Source organism: Urocitellus parryii, chromosome 8, assembly GCF_045843805.1.
Source record: "Urocitellus parryii isolate mUroPar1 chromosome 8, mUroPar1.hap1, whole genome shotgun sequence".
Classification (NCBI taxonomy): domain Eukaryota; kingdom Metazoa; phylum Chordata; class Mammalia; order Rodentia; family Sciuridae; genus Urocitellus; species Urocitellus parryii.
The window spans coordinates 119,126,333-119,150,113 of NC_135538.1; the positions used below are offsets into that span (position 1 = coordinate 119,126,333).

At 41.5% G+C, this 23,781-nt stretch overlaps 3 protein-coding genes and 2 non-coding genes across 13 annotated transcripts in view; 4 read left to right on the forward strand and 1 right to left on the reverse strand.

The window, feature by feature from the left end:
* The window catches only part of Atp6v1g2 (ATPase H+ transporting V1 subunit G2), a 64,596-nt gene extending 62,926 nt beyond the window's left edge, over positions 1-1,670 (forward strand). For all 6 annotated transcript variants that reach the window (XM_026415456.2, XM_026415454.2, XM_077802056.1 and 3 more), the window contains one exon: positions 300-1,670. In XM_026415456.2, coding sequence (XP_026271241.1) covers positions 300-473 — 174 coding nt within the window. In that variant the 3' untranslated portion in view covers positions 474-1,670. The remainder of the gene's footprint in view (positions 1-299) is intronic.
* Positions 1,671-4,339: 2,669 nt separating this feature from the next.
* On the forward strand, positions 4,340-22,950 carry Ddx39b (DExD-box helicase 39B). 4 transcript variants are annotated; one of them, XR_003303173.2, is made up of 12 exons: positions 4,340-4,429; positions 5,661-5,998; positions 7,042-7,169; positions 7,452-7,544; positions 10,367-10,550; positions 11,662-11,780; positions 13,822-13,953; positions 14,949-15,058; positions 15,158-15,302; positions 15,636-15,783; positions 16,119-16,189; positions 21,606-22,950. XR_003303173.2 is itself a non-coding variant. In XM_026415402.2 (11 exons), the coding sequence occupies exons 2-11, from the start codon at positions 5,788-5,790 to the stop codon at positions 16,133-16,135; spliced, it is 1,287 nt and encodes a 428-aa protein (XP_026271187.1). In that variant the 5' UTR covers positions 4,340-4,429; positions 5,661-5,787; the 3' UTR covers positions 16,136-16,335. The 4 variants fall into 4 exon arrangements, 3 of the variants coding, with proteins under 3 accessions (XP_026271187.1, XP_026271189.1, XP_026271188.1); XM_026415402.2 differs by lacking the exon at positions 21,606-22,950 and having other exon boundaries at positions 16,119-16,335; XM_026415404.2 differs by lacking the exon at positions 21,606-22,950 and having other exon boundaries at positions 4,387-4,429; positions 5,706-5,998; positions 16,119-16,335.
* On the forward strand, positions 5,237-5,314 carry LOC113201630 (small nucleolar RNA SNORD83). Its single transcript, XR_003303174.1, has one exon. It is a non-coding gene; the product is annotated as a small nucleolar RNA SNORD83 (small nucleolar RNA).
* On the forward strand, positions 10,604-10,680 carry LOC113201631 (small nucleolar RNA SNORD83). The gene has a single exon (XR_003303175.1). It is a non-coding gene; the product is annotated as a small nucleolar RNA SNORD83 (small nucleolar RNA).
* Positions 16,487-21,608, reverse strand: Mccd1 (mitochondrial coiled-coil domain 1). Its single transcript, XM_026415405.2, has 2 exons — positions 17,454-21,608; positions 16,487-16,810 (listed from the first exon to the last, which is right to left on the reverse strand). The coding sequence occupies exons 1-2, from the start codon at positions 17,622-17,624 to the stop codon at positions 16,622-16,624; spliced, it is 360 nt and encodes a 119-aa protein (XP_026271190.1). The 5' UTR covers positions 17,625-21,608; the 3' UTR covers positions 16,487-16,621.
* Positions 22,951-23,781: the final 831 nt, after the last annotated feature.

Below are 23,781 nucleotides of genomic sequence, written 5' to 3' on the forward strand. Positions count from 1 at the left end.
ATCTCCACAATCTCTGTGGGGTATGATAACATTTAGGGTGAGGGCAGAATTTTATGGTCAGGGGTGGTGAGGTGGTGGGGACTTTACAATCCCTGTTTTAGGATGAGGTTGCATGTCTGTTCTTAGAGAACAGGGGATTGTGTTGATCTCTTTGATATCTGGCTATTTCTATGGGATGGGGACAGTTTATGAAAAGGCCTTTCTTTTTGGCTTGCTCAGGATCTTCCTCTCCACATGCCTGGACCTTTCTCTCTTCCGCTTTTTTCTTTCTCTCCTCCACCCCTTTTCCCATCCCCCAGGCCATGGGCTCCCAGGGGAACCTGTCAGCTGAAGTGGAGCAGGCCACAAGGCGCCAGGTACAGGGCATGCAGAGCTCCCAGCAGAGAAACCGGGAGCGTGTCCTGGCCCAGCTTCTTGGCATGGTCTTCGATGTCAGGCCCCAGGTCCACCCCAACTACCGGATCACTGCCTAGGATTGACCATGGGGTCTGATTCCTCCAGCCAGTTCTCCTCCTCAAAGAAATCTCCCAAGTCAAATCACCTTCCCTTGCCTAGCATGCATAAGCCTTGGGTTCAATTCCTAGTGCCACCAAAAGAAAAAAAAAATCACCTCTCCATTCTTTGGAAAATCTGGGAACCAGAATCCAATATTCTCCTGTGAAACTTGTAAATATTCTGCTCAAACCTGAATTTATTTATTTTTTCAATTTATGTTTTTTAATCCTCACTGGATCCTTGTAAGTACCGAAGTCATTCCCTTCCTTCATGTGAAGCGTGGAACATGGAGAAGTAGGGACATGGAAAGCCCCGTGACTTCAGAAAATGGCAGATTTGAGTTCCTTTCTCAACCCTGCCACTTGTTGACCATGCAATTAGGACAGGCTACTTAATCTGGAATCCTCAATGTTCTCCTCGGTAAAAACTGAAATAATAATGCCTACCTTGTGAGATTGCTTCAACAATTAGGAATCATTCTGTAAAGAGCTTAACATAGTTCCTGACAGGTAGTAGTTATGATTCAATAAATGGCACTCCCGTGCATTATTCCTACCTCTGTTCACCTATCAAAATCTAAATACTGCTGTTTCCTGACTTCTGCCAGTGACTCTTTAATTTTACTCATTTTATTCTGTGTCCCTAATAATTCTCTGAAGAATTGTTCTTCTTACCTTGCTTTCCCCAGAGACCTTATGGTCTCTGAAAAGAGTAAATGAACTGGGCCCACTGGCATATGCTTGTAATCCTAGCTACTTGGGAAGCTGAAGCAAGAGGATTGTGAGTTCTGGGCCAACCTTGGCAACTTAGTGAGACCTGTCTCAAAAAAAAAAAAAAAAAATTAAAAGGCTGGGGATGTAGCCTGGCAGGATAGAGACACTAAGTTCAATCCCCAGTATGCCCCCCCGCACCCCCCCCCGCAAAAAATACTTAATTTAGCCCCTCTATTATGTTCCAGGTAGCTATGGCATCTCTCAGCTTCTCTTTTTGTATCACTTAAGATGGCCTTTCTCTTTATTGGATTCCCCTCTCTTTCTGTTTCCCCAAAGACTACCAGATGCTCACTGCTTCCTGAGATCTAAAGTGATATGTATCCCCCATATGCATGACTTTCCTTTGCGTATCCTTAACACCTTGCTCTCCCTTTGTAACAATAAGAAAGTGTCAATAAAATAACTAAGAGCAAATCAGTTGGTGAGTTGAGCAGCCTCCTTTTGCCTCACTCTCTTGTTCCTTTCAGTCACTCTCTTATTCCATGTGTGCATATTCTCGAAACACCAAAAGAGCTGTCCTTCGAAACTTTCTGGAGAAAAAAAAGCAACTGGCACTTCATTATTTCTCTAAAGTGCAGAGAAATACATGTGTTTCTTTGCTTTGGAGTCTGAGGATTAGAGACAACAACTGGAAGAGAAAAACTGGAGTGTAGGAACAAGCACTCTTTCCCCTTTTACCTTGTTTTGCACTCAAGAGTTGACATTATATGTTTATGTGTTGTTTCCTCTGTTATGTAAACTCTGAGCACAGGGCTGTTCACTGCTGTGTCCCCAAGTCCTAGGATAGTAGTTGGCACAGGGTAGGCAGTTGATAAATACTGTGAAATAAATTAAATAATACTTAGGACTCAGAAAACTGCCCTTCTGTGATACCATCCTATGATTATTTCTCTTCACCACAGAGGATAAGCTTGCTTGTCAAGGCCTTGAACTAATGAGGTAATAATCTATACTGTGTTTATTAACAAGATTCTTTAAGCAGAGAGGCAGGATATGATAGAGAATTAGTTACATCTTGGCTGTTACCTTAATAGATGTATTTTTTTAAAAAAATTTTTTAGTTGTAGTTGGACACAATATCTTTATTTCACTTATTTGTTTTTATGTGGTGCTGAATATTGAACCCAGGGTCTCACATGTGTGAGGCAAGCACTCCATCGCTGAGCCACAACCTAAGCCCCTACTAGATGGTTTGCTTTGAATATTTGATTTACTTCTCTATTTGCTTAGCTATAAAATGGGAATAATGGTAGCTACTTCTTAGGGTTAAATAAAGAGGGGGATGTCAAATGTTTTAGGAAAAAAAATCCAGGCTGAACAATAGGGCTGTTGGGGTGGGGCTAAAAAACATTCTGCTCTAATGAACAATATTAGAAAGCTTTACAACCAACCCTCAAGCCCTACTATTTATTTATTTTTTTAAACTGGAAGAATCTAGATCTTGTTTTTTTTTTTTAAGAATTTTTTTTTTTTTTAAAACAAGGAGAGAAATGAATTACAATAGATGGGGTAGAGAGAGAAGATGGGAGGGGAGGGGAGGGGGGATAGTAGAGGATAGGAAAGGTAGCAAAATACAACAGTTACTAATATGGCATTGTATAAAAATGTGGATGTGTAACCTATGTGATTCTGCAATCTTTGTAATGTTTTGAACAACCAATAAAAAAAAAAAGATTTTTTTTTTTTTTTTTAGTTGTAGATGGATACAGTATTTTATTTATTTTTACTTATGTGGTGCTGAGGACTGAACCAGTGCCTCACGCATGTGAGGCAAGCACTCAACCACTGAGCTACAGCCCCAGACCATAGGTCCTATTGTTAAAGAGCTGGGGCCTTCTGAGAAACTGAGGCAGCATGAAGACCCTCTTGTCAAACCCAATTCTTGTGATCAAGTCAGAAAGATTTCAGATATGTAGCTCAGAGTAACAAGAATGAGTTTATTGAAATGACAGGAAAAGGGAAAGGGGTCACTCTCAAGGGAAAGAGTGGGTCCTCTCAGAGTGAAGAGAGACAATATACCCCTCCTGCACTACAATTTATTGGGGGTTGGGGTGGGCAGGGAAGTTTCCAAAGAGTTCTGTCCAGGTCTTGACTTTTGAGTGACAGCAGAGTGACATCAAACTTTCAAATCTTCATTGCATAACAATTCTCACCTTGGCCCAGGCAGAATTCTAATTGGTTCTAATTAGATTCTTCATCAATTCTAATTGGTTCTAATTAGATTCTTCATAATTTGGAGGAATTACCCTTATCTTCTATAATCTGATCTGTGAAAAGGGTCACAAATGTCTCGCCCTTCAAAGTAACTTGGGTTCCTCTTGTAAATGCATTTCCTTACAGATAACAGGTAGTTTGCTGAGGAATTCGACATAACCTGTTCACTTAGGCCAGTCACTTAGGCCAGGCAAGGCTGCAGATAAATTGCTTTTTGGCAAAGAAAGCATGTCGGGGTCAGCAGAGTGGGCCCATTTTATAGTACTCTCTTAAACTCGTATTCCCACCATCCTCATTTGTTTGTCCCCTAAGGCTGTGTACCGCTGGGCTGACACATTCCTTATTTACTAGTCTACGTCACCAAACATCATTGGGAAAATACTACCTTCCGTCCTCATAGCTGGGAAAGGCACGGAGTATAACCCTCAAGCACAGGTCACTCCAGTCTCCTGACACTTGCCCACCCTTCACCTGGAGTCAGACATTTCTTAGCGCAAACCCACCGTCTCCAGGTCACCTTGACTACCTGGCCAAGGACCCCGTGGGAACTCACAGCCCCTGCCGCCCTCGTTCCTCGCGCGCCCACGGAGGTATGCCCAGAGAGAAGACCTGCTTGGCAGAAACTTAAACGAAGAGATGAGGGGCGTGAGTAGGAGTGGACAAATAACAGCAGGAAGAGAAGTTAGTCTCCTTATGTCTTGATTTTGGCAGTAACGGAGGAGTTAGAAAGGGCTTTAACATTTTTTCTGACAGGCATTTTCCAAAGGCAACCCCAGAGCGCGCGGAGGTAAAGAACAGCGAAAGGTCCTTCTTCCGGCACCATGCGCCTGCGCTCTGGCAGCCGAGACGGCGGGAGGCTAGGGTTGAGGGAAGCCTGGAACCGGAAGTGAAGAGAGATTCCCTCCCTCGTCGCTGTTGCTGCCGCCATACGCGCTCGCCCTGCTCTGGTAAGCTTTGGCCTTTGCTATCATCCGCCTCCATCTGCGCTTCTCCCTGGTCATCCTATCACATGGATTCTTGATACCCCTTCCACAAGCGATGATCTGGTCACTGGGGCCTGGTTGGGTAGTTATTTTCTTTGTTTCTATTCTTTTCGAGAGCGCCGAGCTCCTAGGGGGAGGCAGGGAAACAAGGGGGGCACAATCCAAGATGGTGGCCCAGGCGCCATTGTGTCCCTTTTGCTCCCAGCTCTTCCAGTGGGTCCCTCGCTTCCCGAGGCCCCAGCGACGTCGAGAGGCGGCGCTAGGCTTATTCTGGTCCCGGGCATTGGTGGAGGGCGGGGCTCTTCTCACCTTTCTTCTGGGTCTTTGGGCCCCCTGTGGGATGAGGAGGAGGAGCACGTTTATGGGCCCAGTTGGATTTTTCTCACCTCGATTTACCCACTTTAATTTGGAGGCTTTCCAAATGTTTATTGGTAGTGTCATTGTGTTTCTTAGAAATGCGTCTTGTGGAGGTAGCAACGCAAGAGTGATGTGAGACCACTTGGTAAACATTCTGTTAAAGCTTGTTATATTTCTATCATTATTATATTTCTGATTATATTTTCTGATATATATATATATATACACACACATTTTTTATTGCGGTGCTGGTCTTGCTCTACCCTTGAGCTACACCCAAGCCCATTTTTATTTTTTGTTTCTGAGCTATTTCACTTAGGCCTGCTCCTCAGTGTTAATGACATAGGTTTGTTAAGCAACTGAAGGAGGGTTCTTAGGCGCGAGATACTGGAGAGGTGTAGGAGGTGATTGGCAGCCACATGATGTTTTCATTTCGAGAAGTGAGCGCTTTGCGCAGTGCTGACCTTAATCTATCACCCTTGACTGATGGCTGCTGTTAGGAATGGACACCATGAGATTATAAGGAAACTTATTTAGTCATAGTCACCTTTTAATGATCTGTTTTTTTTTTTTTCATTGTTATTTACAATTACAAATGTATACATTGGTCTTCCCCTGTCAAACTAACTGGTTTCTGCTACTGTGAGCTCAATCTTTTTGGAAACAATATTCCCTGAATATTTTTCATTATATTTGTCTTTTATTTTTATGTTTTATATCTGTTCCTTAACAGATAAAGGGTTCACAGTTCAGGGAAAGTAGAAAGTGTGGCAGTGGGAAAGAGGTGGTGAAAGTCTGCTAGTGACTGATAAGTTTTTTGTCTGTTTTCCCCACTCAGCTCTTCTATCAGAAACTAGTACCTTTTCTTTTGCCCTTTATCAAGCCCCTCTCTTTCCCCTTGTTTTCACCTGTTCTGGGAGAACTCATCGAGAGACCCCTCCCCTTCTCCCCCTGCCGGCCCAATTATGGCAGAGAATGATGTGGACAATGAGCTCTTGGACTATGAAGATGATGAGGTGGAAACGGCAGCTGGGGGAGATGGAGCTGAGGCTCCTGCCAAGAAGGATGTCAAGGGCTCCTATGTCTCCATCCATAGCTCTGGCTTTCGGGACTTCTTGCTCAAGCCAGAGTTACTCCGGGCTATTGTTGACTGTGGCTTTGAGCATCCATCAGAAGGTAAATTTTCTGTTGGTCATAGAGTATACATTAGGCTCTTTAGGGGGATACAAAGAAAAGGATTATTCATTAGGCTCTTTGGTGATACAAGGAAAGGATGTGCTTATGATTCCTCAGGTGGTAATGATTTATGTTTGGACTAGACCAGGAAATAAGTACCAAAAAAGATCTTAACATCAGAAGAGGCTGTGTAGGCTTTTCTTTCATGATAGCATGAAAGTGCTAGTGATCCAAAAACAATTTAGAAGCTTGCTTTTTATTTTTGTGTCTGGTTTTTCTTGTTTGCTTGTTTTTTAACTTTGTTATTTTGACCATTAATTTTAAATTTCCAGGGGCTGGGGTTGTGACTCAATAGTAGCCTGCTCGCCTAGCATGCGTGAGGCACTGGGTTCAACTCTCAACACCACATACAAATAAATAAAATAAAGGTCCATCAACAACTAAAAAATATTTTTAAAAAATTCTCAAAAAAGTTTTTTTTTTTTTTTTTTTTTTTTTTAAGACTTCCAGAAAGGGTCTGTTTGGACCTTCCACTTTTGGGTCAGGCCAACTTTGGTCTTTAGAAATTTTATGACTGGTCTGGGTCAGGTAATAAATCCGTTTTGTTTAAGATTGTAGGGTTATGAGACCCAAAGTATGTAACTTAAGTAGGAGAAATGGTCTGTGGCAGGCATTTAAATATCGCATTTAAATATTGTTAACTTAAGTAGGAGAAATGGTCTGTGGCAGGCATTTAAATATTGTTACAGTTTAAGAAAAATACAGAGCCAGAAACACTGAAGGTGAGCTGTTGGTAGATTTAAGAGAGTTGTTAGCATCACTGGGGTGGCCTGAACCTGGAGGAGGTGAGGTCTGGAAGGAACAAGGAGGATTTCATTTTGGGATATAATGTGATTGAGGGAACAGAGAGAGGTTGAAAGGGTTTGAAAGTTAGCAAGAATCAGGTAAATACTTTCGGAATTGAGTGGGAAGAAATGAATTTGGAATGGTTATGGAGTTACTTGGGATTGCATTCTAAATTTTTCTTTCTTTTTTTCTTCTAGTCCAGCATGAATGTATCCCTCAGGCCATTCTGGGAATGGATGTCCTGTGCCAGGCCAAATCAGGCATGGGAAAGACAGCAGTGTTTGTGTTGGCCACACTGCAACAGCTGGAGCCAGTTACTGGACAGGTATACTTAGGGAGAGTGTTGGGGAAAGCATTTTGGTTAGGGATATGTGGGAAATGTTTCTGGCCCAGTTTCAGATTCACTTCTCTCATTTAGATGACCTCTTATCATCCTTGACAACTAGGGGGAGTGTTCTGCAGTAAGCGTGAGCTTAACGATTTAAGTCTTAGAAATTGAAGTCATTTATAAATGTCACATGTGCTTTTGTGACAATCTCTTTGTCTGAGGGGATAACAAAGAGGTATGTACTTAATTTTATTTATCTCTATTTATTTCTCTCTCAAGGTGTCCGTGCTGGTGATGTGTCACACTAGGGAGTTGGCTTTTCAGATCAGCAAAGAATATGAGCGCTTTTCTAAATACATGCCCAATGTCAAGGTAAGCCAGAGTAAAGAAACATGAGAAAATGAGGGTATGGGGAGTTATAGGCACCTGAAACTTGTAGATCAACAGTTTCTGTTCCACAGATGTTAAACACCTGTACAAGAACCTCAGCAAACACATAACTGATAGTAAATTTCTGCAGACTTAGGGTGTATTAGATATATTACTAAAATATGGAACTCTTGGATTTACGTTATATTTTCAGAGATGCTTGTTATTAATTTTGAAGAGGCTTTAGTTTGCTTTGGTGTAATACAGGGTAAATACACTATAGTATGAGAACTCATGATTGGGTTGATGGATAATGCTTACCATGGACTACTTCATACTTTACACTGAATTTGAATCATTTTAGTGTGTTTGGTAAGTTTTGAGAATTTTGGGGGGTGTGGCAAGAGGAAGCTCTAAAAGCAAAAGAAAGCTGCAATATATTGTGTGAATTTTGAGAATTCTTTAAAATGGCAGAAAATCGAAAGATGAGGGGGCTGCAACAGAGTTGATTTGTTTTCTATTATATGTCATTAATATTTATGTTGTGGTTCCAATATCAATAGCTTCAGCATCCTTTGGGAACTTGGTGGAAATACAGAGTATATGGGTTTTGTCCCAGACCTAATTATGTATGGAAATAATGTTCTAACATGATCCTTATGTGATGGGAGGTTGAGAGACACTGATGTAGATAACACTGTTCTAGGTTAGAGTGAAAAACTACTTTTGTTCAAATCGTTACCCATTTATTATTTCACATTTTAAAGAAACTAGGAATGTTGAGTCATAGCCTAAAACTGAAAATAATTTCTTAAAAACTGAAATAGTGCATGATAAAAATGTTTAAGTAGTTTAGGTTTTATAATGAGAAAATTTGTGCTCTCCCATCTGTAATCCTATTTCACGGACAGTAATCTCTTAACCATTAAAAAAAAATCCTCATGGTTCTGTGTAATCAAGTATTAGGCACTATTAATTAGTCAGTTCTAGGCTTTCAGACTTCTTTTCATGAAACATTATTTGTCTTGTTTATACTACTTTTCCTCTGGGTATTTTGAAAGCTATGTTGATTCTTTAAATACAGTCTGAAGGCCCTGTATATGTAGTATAGTATATATGTATGTTAGGAATATATCTTTTATTATGTTGCCGGAATGAATAGGTTTATATTCTGTCCTTTTACTAAGCAGTCTAATCTGTAGGTGGAGTCTGAAAGTTGCAAACCAGAAAACTGTTTAGGTTGTTAGAACTATTTACTATTGAGTTCCGTAGTGAGAGTCACCTCTGTAGGCCTAGCTCATCATCACCCTTAAAACACTTGATGTCACCCTTAAAACACTTGGTATCAGTCAAAAAAAAAAAAACAAAAAAAAAACACTTGGTGTCAGAATCAAATATGACACGGGGCCAAGTGATGCATTCTTGTAGTCCCAGCTACTTGGAGGGTGAAACAGGAAAAAATCACTTGAGCCTCAGAGTTTGAGGTCAACCTGGACAATTAGGCACAACCCTGTGTTAAAAGGGTGAAAAAAAAAAAAGAATTGTCATTATTTAACTCTTACTTTACTTATTTCTGTTTAGAATTGTTACAGTGAGGGCTGAGGTCTTATAGCTCAGTGATAGAGTGTTAAATTGTTACAGCTCAGTGGCAGAGTGCTTGCCTAGCATGCTTGAGGACTTGATCCTTAGCAATATCTCCTTTCCTGATGGTTAAAATGACTTGTTGAAGAAGCTTGGTCAGTTCTACAGAATGTCCCATTCTAGATTTAACTGGTTACTCTCATATCATGTTTAGCCATTTGTTTGCTCCCAGTATTTCCTTTTTTTTTTTTTTTTTTTAGTTATTCATAGACTCTTATTTATTTATACGCAGTGCTGAGAATTGAACCCAATACCTCATACATGCCAGGCAAGTGCACTACCGTTGAACCACGGCCCCAGCCCTCCTCCCAGTATTTCTTATAAAAACAAAAATTTATAGTTGAAAGTTCAACTGATTGATTTGAGCAAGAACATTGCCAAAAGTTTTTGGCAAGAGTCCTTTATGGGCAATGCTGTACCTCTGATTTTTTCACAAACCTGGTTGATCTTGCATTAGTGATTTTAGATTTACACCAGGGAAGAAACAGATTTACTGTAGAGTTAGGGTTATGACAATTTGAGTCCCCTCCCCTCCTTCAGTGCTGAGGATTGAACTAAGGGCCTCTCATATTCTAGGCAAGCACACTATCTCAGCTATATCCCTGGTCCATGGCTTTTTCATTTTGATTTCTTGTTCTTTTCCCCCTCGAAACTAGATAGCAATTTCTGTGTTACTTACCTGATGGTTTAAAGTTTAAACATGGAGTAATAGATTTAGCTCAAATCGATAATTGTGTAGGGTTTGTGTGCTGGTCCAGTTGGGAAAGCTTGGTGTTCCATGTGCTTTTTGTGGAACTTGATACTGGTGATTTCTTGCTGTCCTTATTCTTAACATGAAGTCTGGCCTTAGAGTCATATGAGGGTATATGGTTAAGCCCTTATGCCCTGTTTTTCCTGTATTTAGGACACCTATAAAAATGCTTAATTTAAGTTTTTATTGATGCTCTTTGTATAGGATGATGGGACATAATGGGCTAAGGCAGAAAAACTGCTAGCCCTGATTGCCTCCATTAATCATGTAACTTTGGGCAAGTCACTGTTGTTTCTTAGCCTCAATGTTTGATCACTAAAGTTGGTTTTAGTACTGAAATGTCCTGCCAGTTTAGATTTAGCTGAAAGCATGGAAACTCTGGGGAGGATGGACTCTTTCCTTCTTTGTGAGACTATTTTATTCTGACTTGCAGGTTGCAGTTTTTTTTGGTGGTCTGTCTATCAAGAAGGATGAAGAGGTGCTGAAGAAGAACTGCCCGCATATCGTCGTGGGGACTCCTGGCCGCATCCTAGCCCTGGCTCGAAATAAGAGCCTCAACCTCAAACATATTAAACACTTTATCTTGGATGAATGTGATAAGATGCTTGACCAGCTCGGTGAGTGGTAGTGCTGGGATGGGGTCGTGTGGTCTGGGGAGTTGCTCTTTGGAGCCAAATGATGTTTATTTGATACTGGAGCACTTCGGTGCAAGGACGACTCTTAATCTATCACCCATGACTGATGGCTCTGAGTTCCCTGGACTATTTTTGTTATTTTTTTGTGCTGGGATTAAACCTAGGGTCTCATGCATGCTAAGCACATGCTGTACCTCTGAGTTATAGCCTTAGCCCTTTGGTATTCTTTCTATAATAGATGTTCTTTGAGAGTAGGGGTCTGTGATAATCTTAGATAAAAGTCACCACCACCACCCTTTTCTTTATAGATTCCTATACTGAGTGTCATGGGAGAGATGTTAAACTGAAGGAGGAGACAGTCCACCCTCTGGCATCCCCAGCACAGCATATGTGATCAGAATTTATAGCTGAATAGGTTTCTAGACTTAAGTTCTAGGATTAATGTGGTGAGTGTTTGTGGGAGTTTGTGTGGTGTGGTATTCTAGTGTGCTAAGTGGGGTTAATAAAAGAAAAAATTTCTGTAAGACCAAATTTTGAAGAATGGGAGAATGGGAATGGATATAGACCCAGACAAGTCATTCTAAATGATCTTTGACTATTCAAGGTGGTGAGCTATAAGATAGATGTAGAGATGTTATATTTGCTTGACAGTGTAGGAAAGTGTGATTCAGAGGAGGCATGGAATGGACTGACATTTAGAATGTAATAAGTGCTCAGTACTTGTATACTGCTAGAACTTGGAACTTGGGTAAAAAGGAATTGGGACAAGGGCCTATAAAGCATATTTAAAAGACCCTGTCCTTGTGAGCCTTTGTAGCGGGCTTTGTGTCTGTTGTATTGTCTTGAACTTTAGGGCTTCATCGTATTTCTTGCTTGGTTAGAGCAGCTGGAACCTGATCCCAAGTCTTTATTCTGTAGTCATTGTGTTTTCCATTGTTATTACTATTTGATTTTAGAGTTGTTGGAGAAAGTAGAGAGACCTGAAGTCATCTTTCCCTGAAATGATTCCTTATCCATTTCCAGTAGTCACCTCACTGGGAAGTCTGTTTCTGATCATTATCACAGATGTCTATTTAATCTCTCATTCTTGTAGACATGCGTCGGGATGTCCAGGAAATTTTTCGCATGACCCCCCATGAGAAGCAGGTCATGATGTTCAGTGCTACCTTGGGCAAAGAGATCCGTCCAGTCTGCCGCAAGTTCATGCAAGATGTAAATACCCTTCTACCTTCTCTCCCTCCACTCCCCGCCCACTGCCTCCTCCCCTTCCTCGCCCTCTTCCTCCAGACTCCCTTGTCCTTCAAGTGCCAAGAAGGGGGCTTTTGCCCGTCTGGGAGCAACAACTCCTTGAAGAGACACACAGAGGCAGAGACAGCTAGTGTTAGGGTCTGCGCGGGTGCCAGGGAAACTCCGGAAGACTTGGTCGGGTTAACGTGAGAGCGGGTAGAGTTCGACATTTTTTTAATCCCAGCGTTTTTGAACCTCTTCTCCCTTTTGGGGGAGGGCAGGATTTTCTGCCCTACCACCCATTCATCCATCATCTCCTACATACCCCTTACAGCCACGCACCCCAAGGTGACATCAAGCATACAGCTGGAGTTTCTGCTCATCAAAACTCATAACTCCCGGTGGTAGGAGAGTAAGAGAGGGACAGACAGATTGCAGGGCATGTCCAGAAGAAGAGCAAACAACACAAATGAAATCTGCCCCCTCCCCACCTCCAGGGGTGGGGGCCTCTGGCACCTCAGTCCCCAGTCCCCTACTCCTTCCCACCCATACCTCCTTGCACCCATCGGAACCTCGGTCGATGTGAGCCGGCAGCAGAGAAGCACCGTGGCACGACGAGGGAATGCGGACGGCACCGAGCTGTGGATGGCGGCAGCGGAGGCCGCGGGGAAACCTGACCAGGAAGCTGAGGACCAAACCAGCCTCTTTTTCCGTTCCCGGTTTTTTTCCTGAACCTAACACGTGCTGTGCCCCATTCTCCCCCATATGTGTTGGGGGTGGGGTCTCCTGAATGGGTGGTGGATTTTTTTTTCTTTTAAAAAATTATTTTTCAATATTCAGAGGAGAGGGATATGGGAAAGGTAAAGTGGAGATTTCCACTTGATGTAATCAGATGGGTGTTAGGGTTGGGGCTTGGGGGAGCCCATTGTTTGAGCAGTGGAGTATGTTCCTCTCCTCCCTGCAGTGCTCCTTCCCTTGAAATAACTTTCTCTTTAGTTGCACTTGGGGTTAGAATTAGATTTGAAGGCGGCCTTGGAATTTCTCTTTGAAAAGCATGATTTGCTAGCCTGCCTTCTGGGATTCGGCTTCTGGATTAGTTTTTTCCCCCCAAACACACACACATCCTTGCCCATCTTGATCTCTGGGTCTATACATTAATTAGGTCCCCCAAGATGGTAGGGAGAGTGTTAGGAAAGTCTGGCTATAGAGTTGTCTTGTGTCAGCTTCTTATGTCTTTTTTTACGCTGCTTTCCTCCCCTTCAAGGGTTGTGTGTGTGTGTGTGGTTAAAAAAAATTTTTTTTTTCAATTTTAAAGATAAATGCTATCTGCTGCTTTTTTTTTTTTTAAGCACCCTTTACTAGTGCTGTCCATGTAAACCAAACTGTAGATGGTTTGACTATTAGAGACCAGTCTCATCTAAAACTATTCCATATAATATACTTGTCTTGAGTAATTTTTGGTTCTTAAATGGACTTTTTGACTAGATCCATTACAGCCATTCTGATCTTAAAGACATCCACTTTCTAATGTGTATAAGATTCTCTTAGTTGAGAGACAATGAAAATGGAGCATTCCTTGTTATCTCCCCCATGTTCTTAATAACCAGCTCTGATGGAATTACTCTGACCTTGAGTCACTGTTCCCCATCATTTCTAAGGTATTTGAATCATATCATCTCTTTGAATGTCACCTATTTTCTTTCTTTCACCACCTCCATTTGAGGTAATGGTGTTTTGTCATTGGATGGTTTCACTGCTCCATTACTTTGCAAAGTTCCTTTTTCCCCTGATAGTTTTCAATTGGGCTATCTTAAAACTCAACTGATAGGAAGGAAGGAAATTAGATCTAGTGTGAAAAAGACCACAGTAAAACTGGGTATTTTTAGTGGTGGGGTGGGGTTTTCAATCTTTTCTCTTCTCCCCATCCCCCCATGGGGTGTTTTGGAGATCAACTTCCTCCACCCCCCCAGGTTTAACCCCCCCACTCTGCCCTCCTCCCGTTCCCCACCCCCTTCCTCCCCCTCAGCCAATGGAGATCTTCGTGGATGATGAGACGAAGTTGACGCTGCATGGGTTGCAGCAGTACTACGTGAAACTGAAGGACAACGAGAAGAACCGGAAACTCTTTGACCTTCTGGATGTCCTTGAGTTCAACCAGGTCAGTGTTCAAGGTCCAGTAGAGTGATGAGCATTGGATACATAACAAGTTATAGCAGAAACCTGTGACATAGCAGAAACCTGTGACCAAGGTGTGTTGAGGGAGCCACATAAGAGGAGAGAATGGTAGAGACATTCTCATAAATGGGAATATAAATGTTTTTTGGGGACTGAGCATGAGCAAGGTGTTCTGTGACTGTGGGATAAATAATGAAGATGTCAAGTAAAATAAACCCCCAAAAGTAGTTTTTTTTTTTTTTTTTTTTTTTTTGGTAGAGGGGATTAAACTTGGGCAGTCAACCAGTGAGCCACATGCCCAGCCCTATTTTTTTTTGTATTCTTTTTAGAGATAGGGTGTCACTGAGTTGCTTAGCGCCTTGCTGTTGCTGAGGCTGGCTTTGAGCTTGTGATCTTCTTGTCTTAGCCTACCGAGCTGCTGAGATTTCAGGCCTGCACCATCGTGCTCAGCTCCCAAAGTAAAATTTTTGAAGGGTTTTAGGAAGTTTGTAAAAATCTTGAGCTATTCTAGGCATTTAGAGTTGTTTTATTGGTTTATTTCTTGTACTCCTTGTTGAGGAGAAGCAACCCATCAGTTTACCTGGTGTGTGATGACTTTGCTCTAGAGACTACTAGAATTAGGGTAAGCCCCTTAGTCTTTTGGTAAGTAGGAATGTTAGTTGTGGTCTTCCTAGAACTTTGTTGTAACTTTTAGCATTTATCTATGAGATGGCCTTATCCTTGTCTCATAGCATGTCTGCCAGTTTGGATGATTATTCTCCACACCACCTCAGAGGTCAGCCTACCTAGAAATCATCAGAACTTGGAGAGAAAGGCTAAATTGTATTTAGAACAGAAAAGGAAAAATATGATAGGGTATAATAGGGACTGAGAGGAATTCCTTTAGATGAGTAAGGTTATTAAAAACTCTGCCACATGTGTAATTTCTTTTAAATACTATGTACCCCCTCACTCTCATGCACCACCCCTCCCATACAGGTGGTGATCTTTGTGAAGTCTGTGCAGCGGTGCATCGCCCTGGCCCAGCTCCTAGTAGAGCAGAACTTTCCAGCCATTGCCATCCATCGTGGGATGCCTCAGGAGGAGAGGTAAGTTGGAGCTGGAGAACAACTTTGTGACCTTGGGGAAAAAGTGAACCACTGAGAGAAGGGGACCTCAACATTTTCCTAATTTCCTTTCTCACAAAGGCTTTCTCGGTATCAGCAGTTTAAAGATTTTCAACGACGGATTCTTGTGGCCACCAACCTATTTGGCCGAGGCATGGACATTGAGCGGGTGAACATTGCCTTTAACTATGACATGCCTGAGGATTCTGACACCTACCTACATCGGGTAAGTACCACATCCAGGATACCCCACTCTTCCATACCCTTATTTTATGTATCTTTTTCTTTAAGATTTTTTTTTTTTTTTTGAGGGGATGGAATCCTACCAAGGATTGACCACAGGGGCACTTAACCACTGGGCCACGTCCTAGCCCTTTTTTCCCACTTTGAGTCAGGGTCTCACTAAGTTGCCGAGGTTGGCCCCTAACTTGGCTATCCTTCTTCCTCTGCCTGTACAGGCGTGTACAACTGTGCCCAGCCTTTTTTGTACATTACATATTCCTATTCTTGAGGCATCTTCCATCTTTAGGGTCTTCCAGTTTTACTTTTTTTCTTCCAGGTGGCCAGAGCAGGTCGCTTTGGCACCAAGGGCTTGGCTATCACATTTGTGTCAGATGAGAATGACGCCAAGATTCTTAATGACGTGCAGGACCGCTTTGAGGTCAACATCAGTGAGCTGCCTGATGAGATAGACATCTCCTCCTACAGTGAGTATGGAGCTCAGGAAACTGGCTCCCCCAGCTCTTAGATTTTCCTTGTTCTTATTGTGTATATCTTGAATCCTTTATGTAGGTAGTGGTCACCTGATGCCTTATTGGTGGCCCTTTGATGGCTTCTTGTCCCTTGATCTTTGATACTGATTGGGGTGTTTTATTTACTATTTTTGTGGGGTCTTTTTTTCTTCAAAGGATTTCTTTCTGTACTCCTGAGTCTGTCCTCTCAATCTACATGGTACACAAACATCTGCATGTATGTACCTGTGTGTTTCTGTGTTGGTTTCCCCTTTGTGTGCCTTATTTTAACTGCCTTATTTTGTCTTCAGTTGAACAGACGCGGTAGAGGATTCACCCATTCTGGAATGTGACGGTCTATCTCTTCAGGAGAGGACACCAGGTGTGGGGGTGAAGGAGACACTACTGCCACCTGCCCCGACAGCCCCCACCCCTCCCCAAGGCTTCCTTCTTTTGCATCACCACCACTCCTAAACCCCATTCCTGATTTATCAGAATTTTTTTTAACAAAACTAAAAATGAAACACAAATGTGTCTGTGGTATCTGTAAGTGCTCCATCCTTTATTGCTTACGGTAAAGTTATTTAGGGCTTAATCCTAAATATTCTCAGTTCTGAGTACCCTAGTGTAGAGTGGGGTCAAAGTGAGAACAAGCCTGCATAGGCCATGGCTCCTCAACTACTTTCCAGTTTTTTGGACCCTTGTAGAGTTGTCTTCATTTTTTGGTGGGCTGGAATGTTTCTGAAAGGGCCCATTGCAGGGTGCTGGGCAGTATTTCTGGTTTTGGAGGGTTATGCGGGCACTTGTGGGAAGCTTAGGCATGTCCTCTCAGGTTCTCTTGGTGTCTCTTCATCTGTTCTTTCAGCTTCTGGATCTTGAGCACTAGGGCCTGGGCTTCCCAGGCTCCCTCCTGCCCTTCCAGTAGGGCCTGGTACACCTCCAGCTGCTGCTCCAGCAACTCTTCAGCTTGAGTCAGCTCAGCTTTGTGGTGGGGCCAAGGTTCCTGGGTGAAGCAGGAATTGGGGGAGGCAGCAGCATCAGCCACGATTGGGGGCTAAGGCACTGGGAAGCTGTGTTGCAGAGTGTGGCTGGAATTCAAGAATTCTGTCTTTTTTTTTTTTTTTTAAATACCCTATTAGTTAAGGTCATCTCTGAAGCTCAGGTAGCTTCCTCTATCAAAGACGTGCTGGGGGGGAAGGGGATTAGGTAGATATCACTGGCTCAGGGGCTGCCTTAAAAAGGTTTATGGACGAGAGGACTAACTGTCCCTCCTCCCTAGGAAATAATTAACTGTTAGATGAGGGGGAAATTCCTGTTCAAGGAGAGAGGGAACCCTGAGATCTAGGTTAGTGTGGGGGTGGGAAGGAGTTGAGTTAAAATTAGGCAAGGACTGCAGGGTTTGATGGGTACAGCATAAACTGGACATTTTTTTTCTATTCCTTACCCTAATACAAATCGTTTTATTTTAATACAAATCATTTTATTTTTTTAGTTTGACATAAGACCTTCATTTTGTTTGTTTATTTTTATGTGGTGCTAAGGATCAAGCCCAGCACCTTGCACATGCCAGGCAAGTGCTCTACCACTTAGCCACAACCCCCAGCCCCCCATACAAATTGCACACTCCTCCCACCTTTGCCACTTACCCTGGCAGGTGACCTCATCTTCCCACCAACTGAGGAGCTGGTCTGTTCTTCCATGCTTTTTTTGGGATTCTGGAAATAGCGCCCTTGGGATCCTTGGGGGCCCAGGACCCAGAAGGGCAATAGGAGGCGAAGGCGACAGTACTGAGTGATCCAGGCCAGAGGGAGGACCATGGCTGGTGAGGCAGGGAGCTGTCTTGAGCTGCCCAACAACCACCAGGAACTGGCTGTCTCCAGGCCTTGGCCTCACTTGAGTGCCTGTCCCGCCCAGGGACCCGCCCCTGCCTGACCCTCTTTGCCTCCACCTTCCTAGCCTGGCTGAACAGTCTAGGAACAAGAGTCCTGGTATGAACATGTTCCTGTCAGTTTAGACAGAATTTGGTTTAGAATGCCTAGCCTACCATGTCTTGAGTTTGTTTCTGCTAGCACTATCTTCTAATTTCTCCCTCAATGCTGTAACAGGAATTACGTCACTGGTTTTTAGATGAGAAAACTAACTAGGATTGTTTACCTTTCTCTAATTTTGTTGGCCCAGAATGACCTTTTTTCCTGTCCTGTTTTGCAGTATGTGTTGTAGGGGTTGCCTTTAGTTAGATCAGGCTCCTTTGTATCACCTGTTGCTTATGACAGTGTGACACTAGTAAAGGTATCAAGCTTTGTTGAGCTAGTGAAGTCTCCCTTGGCACCTATACATAAACCTGTCCACACAGTGTGAACCTGTATACAGATGGTAGGTGTCCTGCAGTGTGTTCTAAAGTGTCTCTTGTGGCTGGAGACCCCAGGCATATTCCTGTGGGCAGTGGTGGCTCAGGGGGATCTATATTTTGATCATGTGGGAAATGGAAGGTCCTCAGAAGGCAGTTGCTAACCAACTGCTAACCAACTCACTATTTGGAAACAGGGAAGATGGCTGAGGAGTCCAGAAGCCCGACAGGGAGAGTTTTCTGGAGGTCCTTGCTGCTCAAGCTTGGGCTGAAATGCATTTTGATGAGGCGGAACACCTCAGTTTGTCAGCTGACTTGTTTCCTAGTGTAAAAAGAGGCAAAACTGTAAAAGGGAGAATGGTTTTCTCTGTTTCTTAGTGACAAGGTTCTCATATTTGAATTTGCAATGGCTTAAAGTCTTAATTACTGGAAAATAGGCTCAAAGTACTGTTATTACAGATATGTGAAACTAGTACATGTGAATCTCACCAACGTTGAAGTTAACCTAACCATGTTTGTCAGTTAAAAGCAAGCTCAGCAGCTATTCAGGAAAACAAACCATGACATTTCTGCAGGGTAATCTAAATGATACATTAAATAACCCTTCTTGAAAAGCAGACATTTCAACCATCTGCTTTAGGTTATGCACTCATAAAAGTGGACTAACCTACAATAATTTACAGTAGGTATTCCTAAGCCACGGACAAAATAGTCTGAATTTTGGCTTTGTTCATCTATGTGAACTAAAGAAAGTTCTGGGATTTGGGTTGGTTGAAATTTGTTGAATGGACTGTGAATCATAGAAATGGAGTGAAGATAAATATGTATAAACCGGATTGCCTACTTTTATGTTAGTGTATATATTTACCTTTTGTCATTCCTGAATGTTTTGGAGTCATAATCATGAAAATTCTGGTCTCTGAAGACCCCTTCAATATCGCACCCTACTGAGGATTGACGGGACCAGAGTGATGGAGTGACTGACATGAATTTATGTCTTGTGAAACATGCAGATGGGGACTTAGAGATATAGAGGTGCACTCATTGTATTTATGTGAAAATAAGTGTCAAAACAACTAGCTGGGCACATTTTTGTTCCTGTCAACAGTTGATGTTCATAGCAACCTTTCAAGAGAGCCTTTCTCATTTCACTTTTTCTTGCATGTGATGTCCGGTCCAGCACCCTTTGTTGAAAAGACTATTTTCTCCACTGAACTGTCTTTGCTCCTTTGTATCTAGGTGGGTCTGTTGTCTCTCCATTCTGTTCCACACATTCATTTATTTTTTTGGTGTTACAGCAGTGTATTTTAAAAATCATTTCAGTTGGCAAAAATTTTGTATTTATGATGTACATGATATTTTGGTAAGTGTATCCATTGAAAATGGCTAACTCAAGTTACTTAGCATATATCACACATATATACCATTTTATTTTGTAACAAGAACACTGTCAGCAGTTTTCAACTATATCAGTATATTGTTTAGTCACCATGAGATAAAAAATATCTCTTGAACTCATTTCTTCCTATGTAACTGTAATTTTGGTCTTTAACTAGTATCACCACAATTGTCCCATCGCTTAACCTATAGTAACCACCAGTTTGCTGTCTACATAAATTTGATTTTTTTTTCTCTCTATAAGTGAAATCATCTATGCTGGGCTTATTTCACTTAATGTCTTCCAGGTTCATTCTTATCACAAATGATAGGATTTCCTTTTTTTTTTTTTTAAGGCTTAATAGTATTTCATTGTGTATATAAACCCCATTTTCTTTCTTCATCTGCTGATATATCAACACAAGTTGATTTAGTCTATATGTTGGCTATTGTAAATAATGCTGCAATCAACATGGTAACAGATGTCTTTGACACTGATTTCGTACCTTTGGATATATACTCACTAGTAGGATTGTTGAATCATACAGTCATTCTATTTTTAATTTTTTTGTGTGTGGGGAAACGCCATACTGTTTTTAATAAAGGCTACCAATGTGGTACTAATTACTACATAGTCATGATTATTAAAGTCAGGTAGTGACTGTCCTTTGACTTTGTTTTTATTCTACATTGTATTAGCTAGATTTTCTTCCTCTCCATATAAACTTTAAACCAGTTTGCCAATTTCCACAAAATAACTTGCTGAGATTTTGATTGGGATTGATCAGTTGGGAAAAATTACAATGACAATATTTGTTTTATTCATGAACATGGAATATACTGTATTTTTTAGTTGATGACTTTCATCAGAGTTTTGTAGTTTTGCTTTTATACATACTTAGATTTGTAACCTAAGATGAGATTGTACTTAAGTATTAAATTGAAGTGTAGCTCATTGGTAAGCAGTTGCCTAACATGTGAGGCCTTTAGGTTTGATCCCCAAGAAAGAACACACGTACACCAAGGGGCAGAAGAACAAGCTCTAAGTATTTTACTTTTAGGGAGTGCTAATGTAAATGGTATCAAGTTTTGCTTCTCAATTTCCACTCATTCCTTACTGGTATATAGGAAAGTGATTGAATTTTATATATTAACCTTGTATCCTGCAACCTTACTATATATTCTTTTTGTTTCCAGGGATTTCTTTTCCTTTTTGTTGTATTTTTGGCATACATAAAGTAAATATGAAACATCATAGGGAAATAATAATTATTATAAAAGCATTATTGTTATGACATAAGTCTTGAAACTTTGATCTAGTTTATGTTCTCAGTTTTATTTAAACTAATAGAGTATTTTTATTAAAGATGTTTGCAAGACTCAGAGACAGTGTTTCATCACCTTTCTCTGTCTCAAACTTTTAACTATGGCTTTCCCAAAAGAAATATTACTATTAAAAATTTTGATGAGAGCATTTGATTTACAGAGTCTTGAAACAATATTTTGTGGCTTTTTTTTGTGTGTGTGTCACTAAGGATTGAACCCAGGGCCTCCTGCATGCTACCACTCTACCACTGAGTAATACCCTCAGCCTTTTAAAAATTTTATTTTGGGGCTGGGGATGTGGCTCAAGCGGTAACGCGCTTGCCTGAAATGCGTGCAGCCCGGGTTCGATCCTCAGCACCACATACAAACAAAGATGTATTCTCTTTCTCTGTCTCAAAAAATAAATAAATTAATTTAAAAAATTTTTATTTTGAGGCAAGGACTTGCTAAGTTGCCCAGGCTGGCCTTGAACCTGTGATCCTCCTGTTTCAGACCCCCCGGTAGTGGGATAACATGCATGTATCACAATATCTGGCTTTAATTTTGGTTTTAACATATGCAAACACTTTGATGACCTCCCTTGCAGAGAGGCAGCTTATTCCCATCTCTATAATGGAGTATGGCCTGAACTTGCCAACTCGCCTCTGTGTGATGGAATAAGGTTGATGTAATGGGTTATGACTCTGGGTGTAAGATTAAAATACATTGCAGTTTTCATTTTGGTTCTTTCTGTCTCTTGGATCCCTAGCTCTGGGGATGCCAGCTGTTGAGTCATGAGCAGCCTGTGGAAAGGTCCAGGTGACTAGGAATGGAGGCCTCTTGGGACCAGCTAGCAAGTACCTGAGCCCTCTCCAACAGCCATATGAAGGAGCCATGCTCCTTGGGAGCCCCCAGTGCCAGTCAGGTCCTCAAAGGATGCAGCCTTGGCTGATGACTGCGACCTTGTGAGAGACCCTGAGCCAGAAGCACTCAAGGAACCTCTCCTGGATTCCTGACCATCACACCCTGAGGGAGATAATGTTCCATGTTTCCAGCTGCCAAGTTTTGGGTAGTTTGTTATATAGCAGTAGATAAGTAATATAGATTCTAAGGAAAGATTAAATCATTGTACTTTTTTATTTGCCCTAAATAAACCGTGTCAGTTAAATGATATTTAACATGTCAGTTGGATTTAAGATTTTTCACAGCTAAGTGGGATGTAATTTATTATTATTCTCAAACATCTATTTATTTGACTTTCATGATCCAGCTGTGACTCAATTACACAAAAAAGTAAGAATCTGGCTATGTTAGTCTGATTTTGTGATGGACCCTAACACCACCCCAGTTAGCCACCTTTCTTCAATCAATCAAATGCTAAGGTATTTGCTACTGTGAAGGGATTTTTGCAGATGAAATTACAGTCTCAAATCAGTTAACCTTAACAAGGGGACTGTCCTAACTAGGTGATCCTTTAAAAGGACCAAGCTCTTCCTGAGAGAAGAGATCCATTGTGTGAGAAGGATTCAGTGTGAGAGATCTTCTTAAATGTGGGCTTTGAAAATGGAGGGGCAAGTCAGGTGCGGTGGGGCATGCCTGTAATCCCAGCAGCTCTGGAGGCTGAGGCAGGAGGATTGTGAGTTCAAAGCCAGCCTCAGGAAAAGCAAGGTGCTAAGCAACTCAGTGAACCCTGTCTCTAAATAAAATACAAAATCGGGCTGGGGTTATGGCTAAGTGGTCACCAAGTTGCCAGTAGTCCTCCCCCTCTCTCCCTGACAGCCAGCAAGGAGAGAGGGACCTCAGCCCTAAACGTGCAGGAAATGGGATTCTGCCCACAGCATTGTGTGAGTTTGGAGGATACTTGAGATGAGACCACAACTTTATGAAATCCTGAAGAGAGAATCCATGCATATCATGCTTAGATTTCTGACTAAGGAAATGTAAGCAAATAAATGGTAATGTTTTGGGCTATCAAGTTTGTGGTAACTTCTTATGTAGTAATCAAAAACTGTCAGGCTCAACTGTGCAACAGATAAGTGTTTTCTCCATTGGAATGAATTTATAAATTGTGTACATGAAATGCATGAAATAAAATATTTTTTGTTTTTTAATGACTTCTGTGTGATGCAATTTCATTTAAATACAATTACATTTCATTTGTTCAACAAAAATGAATGTAGTGCCTACTGTGTACCAAGTATGACTTTAAATGCTGTGAATCCAATGCTGACTAAAACAGCCCTAAAAGCCTCTGTAATCATAGGTCTTATGTTCTAGAGATTTCTTTGGACCTATTAGATGGAATCTCTGGAACATTTTAAATGAAGAAATGAGAACCTGACTTATTAGCAGGATGGTTGATCATGGTGAGAATAGTTATGGTGCCATATAAGGGGACAATCTTGGTACCAAAATTCAGTGAGGGGTGGTAAGTTCCAAGGGGAGATTGGTGTCTGAGGGATGAGAAAGAAGTGTTGGGGAAGCTAGAGGTGAGGAAATAAAGCAGAGGTAAAGGATTCTAAAGCAGTGGAATTCTCTCACTTAAGCAGTGTGTGTGTGTGTGTGTGTGTGTGTGTGTGTGTGTGAGATTTATATATATTTTAGTTGGACACAATACCTTTATTTTGTTTATTTTTATGTGGTGCCAGGGATTGAACCAGTGCCTCATGTATGCTAGGCAAGCACTCTACCACTGAGACACAACCCCATCCCTTAAGCATGTTTTTTTTTTTAATAATTTTAAATAGACATATACACAGAGCCTAGTAGAGTACCCTTTACATTTGCTATGAAATACATTCTATGAGATGCCTGTTAATGAATTGCTTCCTTATGTTAATTCAGGTTAAAAAATAACATTACCAAGCTTTCCAAATTAATCTGCACGCCATAATCCATAGAAGAGGCAATGCTTGAACACTTGCAACTTGAGGTTTCTGTGGTTG

Coding starts and splice junctions, on each gene's coding strand:
- Ddx39b (XM_026415402.2), top strand. CDS start 5,788: ATGGCAGAGAATGATGTGGACAATGAGCTCTTGGACTATGAAGATGAT. Junction 15,059..15,157: donor GGGATGCCTCAGGAGGAGAG/GTAAGTTGGAGC, acceptor TTTCTCACAAAG/GCTTTCTCGGTATCAGCAGT. Junction 15,303..15,635: donor CTGACACCTACCTACATCGG/GTAAGTACCACA, acceptor TTTTTCTTCCAG/GTGGCCAGAGCAGGTCGCTT.
- Mccd1 (XM_026415405.2), bottom strand. CDS start 17,624: ATGGTCCTCCCTCTGGCCTGGATCACTCAGTACTGTCGCCTTCGCCTC. Junction 16,811..17,453: donor AGATGAGGTCACCTGCCAGG/GTAAGTGGCAAA, acceptor TGCTTCACCCAG/GAACCTTGGCCCCACCACAA.